Genomic DNA, 9,074 nt, shown 5'->3' on the forward strand with positions numbered 1-9,074 from the left:
GACAGTCTTATCATTGAAATTATTAACATGTCTTATTTAAGTACTTCACACTTTACTGTGTTTTTCAAATTCTAAGGTTTGATCAACTGAATGGCAGCTGACTAGAGAAGTAAAATAGTTTATCTGTCTGTTATTGTTAATTTGTTGTTATTTTGCATATGATGTTTTTGATAAAAGAAATAAATACAGTATGTAGTATTCAGTAATCTTCCTCTGTTAAATCATTAATTTTTAGCAAAATTACTTTATTAGAAATTCTGTATTTTTCTGTACAAAAGATCATAATGTTTACTTGCTAAATCATATCGTATCGTGGCTTTATGATATTATACAATACTTGTATTACTGTATCACCACACCTTTAGTATAAAAACTAGTTAGATTAACAACTTGCAATATATAGAAAAGCCACTGTGTTCTAGTAACAACATTCTAACAATGGTTTTTATATCTTTGAAACAAAAGTATAACCTAATAATGTTGTTAGTCATGTATTGAAAGTATAAAATGAAATGTATATACGAAACCTAATAATGTTGTTAGTCATGTATTGAAAGTATAAAATGAAACGTATATACGAAAACAACTAAAAGTGTTTGTTAATTTCTTAATTTCGAGTCTGTGCAGATCAAAGAGGTGTGTTTTGTATTAGAAACATTAAAGAACTTTTAATACAGAAATGATTTAACTTTAAAATTTAATTGGTATTTATTACTTTCATGATAAATATTATGCATCTTGCTGTAGGCTACGTAATGCTGCACTACATCTGTACTTTAGGCTTATTATATATTATGCATCTTGCTGTAGGCTACGTAATGCTGCACTACAATGCATCTTGCTACGTAATGCTGCACTACATCTGTACTTTAGACTTATTATATAGTGTTACACCTAAGAGACAAACATCATCAAATTGTTCTATTTGAGTAAATGCATTTTGGTCTTTATGATTTCCTCTGTCTCAAGAAATCAAGCATGACACGACATTCTGGTTTTTATATAAGTGAGGTTAAAGTTCATGCTTCTTTTGGATTATTAGTAGAGAAATATTTTAATGGTTTCTTTCTATTTTTTGTAGGGGTCACAAGCCAGTTAACAAAAGGGCTCAAGTGCTAACAAAGGAGGTCTGTGCAACAATTTCTTCTTATCAAACAGTGTGTAAAAAGTATAAGAGTTATTAGTTGAAAATATAGAAACATCTATAAAACATGTACTAGGTCTCTGTGAGCCTTCAGAGCAGCACTAAAATCAAAGTGGCAGTGTTATAGCGAGAGGTCATAAAGTTTCAACAGATAGCTATACTATTCATCAGTAACAACTGTCCCAAACTTCTTTACAATAATTACTTATGTGCCTTTGGTACAGCAGTAAATCAGTTTCGTAGTGCCATAGCAAGAGGTTATTAGGTTTTAATGTCTGTCCCTTTATAATGTACTTTCATGCCAATAAGAAACCCCTCATGTTTTCCATTACTTACTGTATAAAATTTAGTTTTAATCTTGGTTAAAAATGTGTTCTTTATTAACTGATTATACTGATTAAAATTTTAAAAACATCATATTCAGAGGTGTCACAGCCTTTCTACCAAAATTTACAGTATCTAATATTCTGTTCTGTGCCATAGTTTAGTTGTCTTATTAATGTAACACAAGTATTTGTTGCATTATGTCAATTTGCTATGGTCTTTACAGGAATTGGCACAAGTTTTTAAGAAAGGTCAGACTGAAAGAGATCCACAAAATATAGAAAGAGTGGAAGGTATTGGAAACCAGAGGTATGAGTGTTTTAAAGTTGCTCTCTTTTACAAAATCCATTCCATGTTTTGTCAATCACTTCAATTATCATTTATGATCTCTTGTTGACTGTGATTATGATGAAGGATTTAGAAATTCCAACTGATGATACATATCATTTGTAATGTACGATTTCTCTCTGATTCTAACTACCATGTAGGATATATATATATATATAACCTAAAAAACAAGTTTGATATCCTTCACCTGTGAAATTTTACAAGGCTTAGCAACCAATGTCTGTCAGCAAAGGGATTCAAAGTTCATAGCTACTATTTTACTATTCTAGTAGAAGATGGAACCAGTTATTAGTGATGTTTCTATGTCTTCTACAATCAAAGTGAAAGGAAGATTCATGTAGTTGTTAAAGATGTTTGTCTGTCTTCTACTATCTAAGTGGAAGATAGATACAGTTATTAATGATGTTTCTGTGCTTTCTACTGTCAAAGTGGAAGATTCATGTAGTTGTTAGTGATGTTTGTCTGTCTTCTACTATTGTAGTAGCCCTTTGCTAGTACAGCGGTATGTCTTTGGATTTACAACGCAAAATCAGGGGTTCGATTCCCCTCGGTGGGCTCAGCAGATAGCCCGACATGGCTTTGCTATAAGAAAACACACACACTATTGTAGTGGAAGATAAATACAGTTAGTAATGATGTGTCTTTGTCTTCTGCTGTTGTAGTGTGTTATGTATTATAATTTATCCAGGACAAGTCTCTGGTTTATTATATCATATATTACAATTTCATATGGCCAGAAATTCTAATTTTGATTTAGAAGTTAATTGAGCATCAATATGTATCAAGTTTGATATTTGCCAACAAAATTGATACACACCATTTTCTTTGTTAACACAAATAATTTTAATATACAAACAACAATAAAATTTACAATAAAGATTATTACAAATAATGATTTATATACAAAGGTTTTACAAACTATTTTGTCTTCAATCATGTATGAAACTGAATATTTTACGATGAGTGAATGAAATTTTAATTAATATCGGTACAATTCACTTAACAGTTAGCTAGTTATTTTTCTATCCTTGGCTGTTCTCATGCCATTTACAAGCTGACTTTTCTCAGATGAAGATCTAATGTCTTCATAGAAATACTAAAATCTGAAGTTAAATGGTTTGTAATGTTTGAAATCTATAAATGGTCCTGGTCAAGTGTCAATAGTTTTCTAATTAACAAGCATTAATTACTGTTTTAGATTTCAAGGTATATAGTTTACTAACTGGAGCAAACTGAGAATATCAAACTCTTTCTTAGGACGAAAATTTCAATAGGAACATTGATACAGTTACTAGTGACATTCTTCTCTTTTCTGCTGTTGTAACAGAACACTATTTCAGTCATTCATGATGTTTTCCTGTCTTCTGCTGTTGTAGTGCAACATTGATACAGTTACTAGAGACATTCTTCTCTTTTCTGCTGTTGTAACAGAACACTATTTCAGTCATTGATGATGTTTTCCTGTCTTCTGCTGTTGTAGTGCAACATTGATACAGTTACTAGTGACATTCTTCTCTTTTCTACTGTTGTAACAGAACACTATTTCAGTCATTGATGATGTTTTCCTGTCTTCTGCTGTTGTAGTGCAACATTGATACAGTTACTAGTGACATTCTTCTCTTTTCTGCTGTTGTAACAGAACACTATTTCAGTCATTCATGATGTTTTCCTGTCTTCTGCTGTTGTAGTGCAACATTGATACAGTTACTAGTGACATTCTTCTCTTTTCTGCTGTTGTAACAGAACACTATTTCAGTCATTGATGATGTTTTCCTGTCTTCTGCTGTTGTAGTGCAACATTGATACAGTTACTAGTGATATTCTTCTCTTTTCTGCTGTTGTAACAGAACACTATTTCAGTCATTCATGATGTTTTCCTGTCTTCTGCTGTTGTAGGGCAACATTGATACAGTTACTAGTGACATTCTTCTCTATTCTGCTGTTGTAACAGAACACTATTTCAGTCATTGATGATGTTTTCCTGTCTTCTGCTGTTGTAGTGCAACATTGATACAGTTACTAGTGACATTCTTCTCTTTTCTGCTGTTGTAACAGAACACTATTTCAGTCATTCATGATGTTTTCCTGTCTTTTGCTGTTGTAGTGCAACATTGTTACAGTTACTAGTGACATTCTTCTCTTTTCTGCTGTTGTAACAGAACACTATTTCAGTCATTGATGATGTTTTCCTGTCTTCTGCTGTTGTAGTGCAACATTGATACAGTTACTAGTGACATTCTTCTCTTCTGCTGTTGTAACAGAACACTATTTCAGTCATTCATGTTTTCCTGTCTTCTGCTGTTGTAGTGCAACATTGATACAGTTACTAGTGATGTTCCTTTTGTTTTTACTATTTTTGTAGTTGAAGATTCATACAGTTAGTAATGAGGTTTCTCTATTTTCTACTGTTGTAATTGGAACAGTAATGCAATTATTAATGACATTTCTCTGTCTTCTGCTGTCTTAGTGGAAGACTGATGACAGTTACTGGTAATGGAAGAGTTGAAAGGAAAACTGTGATTGCTGAAGTACCCTTAGTGTCTGATGAGACAAGGAAGAAAGCCGACAAAACTACCAGACATATAAAACCAAGAGAGAGGTTAATAAAGTTTCTCTCTGTATTATTTGGATGTAACATCGCTCTTTCTTTTGTTATAATTATCTGATGAGCTTACCTGTGTTTCTCTGGACTGTGTTGTGTAGGCTTCATTGTGTAACGTAGTTGCCATTATAACGCTTCATGTAATTATTCGTGAGAATGTACAGAAATGTCTAATAACAAAAAATCTGGAATTCTGTTGGTAAATGAAACTTTCAACATAATTAACTTCAGTTCCTTTTTATTGAATTTGGTTTGGTAGTTTTTTTTTCCCTCAGAATATTCTGTTTTGTGAAAGCATGTATGAAATGTCTATACAGAGAAGGAACCAGCTTTCATTATGTAAAGAAAATAAATATTTATTACTTAATTACTTTCTAATAAATAATAATAAAGTAATAAATATTTATTACTTTCTTATTACAGAAAAGATAAAAACAGCAAGAAAAAGAAGAAAAGACACAAAAAGCATAAAAAGAAAGAACACATGAGAGATGTTGAGTGTAGTGGAGAATACACTGTTTCCCACGTGGATTCAAGATACGTGAACGAACAGCCTAGCAGTAAAAGAAGGCGGCATGATAGTGGTGACTAGAGGATGGTGGGATGTTAGAACAACTCTGTGAAGCTTTTAATAACTTGTAACTTCCAAACTATATCATACTGTTATCACATGAAAGACTAGATAAGTGTCAGTATGATGATTCTTGACAATAATTCCAAGAAATTATGTATTTCATCAAAGTTGTTGTTTTAAGTTGGTCTTGTTACAGTTTGTTTGTTTCTTAATAATTCAATGACTATCTCTAAACAATTGTTCCAGTCATTTTCTGGGTCACTGCACATGTTAAATTTATTGTGAAAGAAGCAGTTTTAAACCTCACGCAAAGTGTATTAGGTACAATCATTGTTTTTTATTCTCTCTTGTAGTTAGTAGACTTCACTGTCTCCTTCACAACATTTTCATATGGGTTTTTTTCCAGCTGGAATCCACATACACTGCTTTTGTCAGGCTGAATTTCAGTTATCTCAAACTTTATTTAAGTTTTCTTGCATGTACTTACATTTTAATATATTCTCTCTCTCATGTTTATGAAATAACTCGTTTTACTCTAAATTTTCAGGACTTTATGAAATGATTCCATGTGATGTCCATCTATATAAACAGAAGATGTCTTATTCTCCATATCATTAACATCTCAAGGTGCAAATATTTTATTTATCAAACACATTTTAATCTGACTGGCCTATTTCTCACTTTCTTCCATTTTTGCTTCTTTAGCTATCATGTCTGTATTCCCTTTGCTATTACACGTATTGTGTATTGATTTCACATATGTTTTTACATTAAATCAAAGCGATGACTTGTTGTTCAACTACAGTATTTGAATTTCTGATAATATAATAGAAGTGTCCCAGTGAAACATAATCAAATGGATTCACACTATCATTATAAACTGGCATAACTCTTTGTTAAAAAGGGCTGCTGAATCTGTCTACATTCATACTGGGTAAAATCATAAACCACTTCTTCAAAATGAAGAAGTAATTATGATTCCCAATGCTCATATTCCAAAACATTACATCATTTTATGAATTCTAATAGGATTTCTGTGGTGGGTTGACATTACAAAACTTGTGTAGGAAGTCTCTTTAGCTGAGGGATATGACAGCTATAACAAACTGCATCATACAGTTGGATATTATACTGTTGCCTTGAAATAAACCCAACCTGTTTTTTGTTACTTGTGCCATTCAGTAAGACCCTCAATACTGTACTTGTTCTGAATCACAAGAAATAAAAGCTTTTATTAAAGTAGATGTATCTTCATTGTCTCTGACAAGTGGGTCTCTTCCACTCCCAGTAGCTTTCTTATACTTCTCTAGCATCGTATTAGGTTGGATAGGCCTACTTCATCTAACAACTCACAATACTATACAGCAGTAACATTTGGTAACAGATCTTACCAGTATACCTGTAACAAGTTATTAAAATTAAATTTATGGAACTCAATTGATACAATTAATTTAAGTCGTGATATGAGACGGGCCATAACTTAGTCATTCAGGGGTTCAGGGAAATCAGATGTAGGTGGAATAATATATTCTGCCATCTCGTTGATGTTGGTGAGAAAAGCTTCCTTCAACATTTTGACTTTCATCCATTGTCAGACACCTTCAGATGTGGAGACTTTCAAGTTTCTTAGTGTTGATGAAACTTTGTTGTGGCATCACAATGTAAGGCATTTTGTCATTGGACTTGTTTCTTTTTTCCAAGAATTTTCCATATGACATGCAGTTGTGTATCAGAATGAGCTTCTACCAGTAGCCTAAAACTTAGTACTAACCAGTTTGTCTGCAATTGTTCTTGTAGAAAATTAACCGGATAACAGTCCATTACTGATGTGATACCCTTCTCTAAATGTAATTATGTGTATCTTCTATTTTTGACAAGGATGGTCCAGTATTGCAAGATGTTACTTTTCTCTTAAGATTGTTGCAGCCCATACTTAAGAATAATATGATTCAGTGCTTTCCTTCAACTTATTTAATTGATGGTTTTTTAATACTAAATTTGGTTTTCTACCCTCATCCTATCAGTTCTCACATGTGCTGACTTCTCTAGTTATACCTTACTTTCCTCCTGCTTTTACTGAGCTTTTCTGTTATTTGCTGAATCTGTTACTCTGATTTTTAGCTTTTTGTATTCCATCTTTTAAGTTTTTAATCTTTGTTTCATACGGTTTGATCTTTTTTTTTTTTCTTTGTCTTAGTCACATTTGTTTTCTTTAGCAAGTTATCTTTCTTTTTGAGCCTTTGCATACCGTGGTTGCAAATAACCATATCTGTAATTTTAATTACTTTTAGGTTGTATCTACAGAAATATTGAATAAAGTCCAAAGAGGTTATAATTCCAGTTAGATCACTGGTTAGGCCACATTTGAAATTTTGTGTTTAGGTTCTTGGGCTTCTTTCTTTAGGAAAGATATTGAAGTGTTGGAGAGGGCACAGAGGAGGGTTATTAAACTGACACCTGGAATGGAGGTGTTGTCATATGAGGATAGTTTAATATCCTTAAAATTGTTCGCTCTTGGAAAAAGAAGAATTAGAAGAGACCTCATTGAAGTGTTTAAGATGGTAAAAGGAATTAATGAAGTTGACGCATATATAGATTTAGGCAAGGTAGAAGCTGTCTTCAGCTAAGAAAATTTTATTTTTCAAATAGGGTGGCTGGCCTATAGAATGAGTTGCCTATGGATGTTGTGGAGGGAGTAAATTTGAGTAGCTTTAAAAGAAAACTTGATAGATATACAAATGATAAGGGCTGGCTTTACATTTTTATTTATTTAATAGTTTTAGTTTGAATGTAACAGTTTAGATGGAGTAACAGGCCCCTTTTGTCTTTTGCCCCTGAACATTGTTATCTGTTACAATTGATTAAGTTATTTTGTCATTAATACTTCTAATAATGTACTTGTTTTGTTTTTTTCAAGACTTATTAATTTCCTTTATTGATTAATTAATTTTATTATTAATTATTTATTATTAATTTTATCTTTTGGGGTTTCACACTGTGTTGGACAGCAACAAGTTTTTCCAGCAACAGATTCAAGGTGAATGGATCCCAGATAGATGACAGAACAGATGCAATTCTAGCAATAAACATATAAAAGAAGTTATATTTGACTGTAATGAACTGTTATTAGTATCATGATTTTCTCCACTTAGCACCAATTTTAAAGTCGAAGTATTTTTGGTTGCACTAAAACTAAAATACAAAATATGTATAGAACTGGTTATTTCACTGAAATCATCAAAAGTCATTAATAAACTTGCTTGTCTTTCTTGTTAACATGACTGCTTATATTGGTGTAGTATGCTGGCTTACCATGTTCCTTTATCATCTCCAGAAACAAAATTCTTCCAAATTATTGATTATTTAATTGTGCACTGTCATGGAGGCAACACATGTTTTAGGATGCAACATTATCTTCTGTTCACTTCAGCTCTCATTAGATGGTGTACTCTTCCTATAAAAGGTTTCAGTACTGTACCTCAATTTAGGTTTATATAAAAATTAAAATATCCTATGCTGGATGCACTATGACATTAATTAAATCTAATAACTTGACAACAGTGTGAACAGAGGCTAAAAAGTGGCGCTGTTCACTGGACAAAGAAATCGAGGTAATATATGACATCCGAGTTCATTTTTTTTTGTTAACTTTATTTTGGCTGAGTTCATCTTCAGAGACAAAATGGTGGTGAGCTATTTTCAGATCTAGTAGAGATTATTGTATCATTGTTTATGCAGATGTGTACAGTATTCTGTATATTATGTTTAGAGATTGTTTTCTTTGCCCTTTAATGTGTCACGTCGAAATTCAGCCAAATTATGAAGCACTACTCTTGATGGAATGTGCTCTTAATTTAAGTGTTGTCTGTCTTATAGTTTTGGATGGTCACTTTTACTAGAACATACCATATTGATTCTATTAAAAGTAACTATGGGGTATTTGTATTTAACTTTATGAGTATTTACACCTCTATTCAAATAACTTGTTAAAGAAAAAGTGTGGTATTCAAATTCAATGGCATAGTATTCATATTCACTGAATAATTTAGTGAATACTTAATGCTGTAAGAATAGAAGTCACC

The 9,074-nt window shown here is 32.0% G+C and overlaps 1 protein-coding gene across 11 annotated transcripts in view; it reads left to right on the plus strand.

Moving 5' to 3' along the window:
• LOC143238242 (multiple myeloma tumor-associated protein 2-like) overlaps window positions 1–8,268 on the plus strand; it is a 35,365-nt gene extending 27,097 nt beyond the window's left edge. For 9 of the 11 annotated variants that reach the window (XM_076478361.1, XM_076478305.1, XM_076478323.1 and 6 more), the window contains exons 4-7: window positions 1,082–1,127; window positions 1,695–1,777; window positions 4,284–4,415; window positions 4,842–8,268. In XM_076478361.1, the coding sequence (XP_076334476.1) occupies window positions 1,082–1,127; window positions 1,695–1,777; window positions 4,284–4,415; window positions 4,842–5,010 (430 nt within the window). In that variant the 3' untranslated portion in view covers window positions 5,011–8,268. The remainder of the gene's footprint in view (window positions 1–1,081; window positions 1,128–1,694; window positions 1,778–4,283; window positions 4,416–4,841) is intronic. The other 2 variants (XM_076478379.1, XM_076478372.1) reach the window with 2 other exon arrangements.
• The last annotated feature ends 806 nt before the right edge of the window (window positions 8,269–9,074 follow it).

Source organism: Tachypleus tridentatus, chromosome 2 (genome assembly GCF_004210375.1).
Source record: "Tachypleus tridentatus isolate NWPU-2018 chromosome 2, ASM421037v1, whole genome shotgun sequence".
Taxonomy (NCBI): domain Eukaryota; kingdom Metazoa; phylum Arthropoda; class Merostomata; order Xiphosura; family Limulidae; genus Tachypleus; species Tachypleus tridentatus.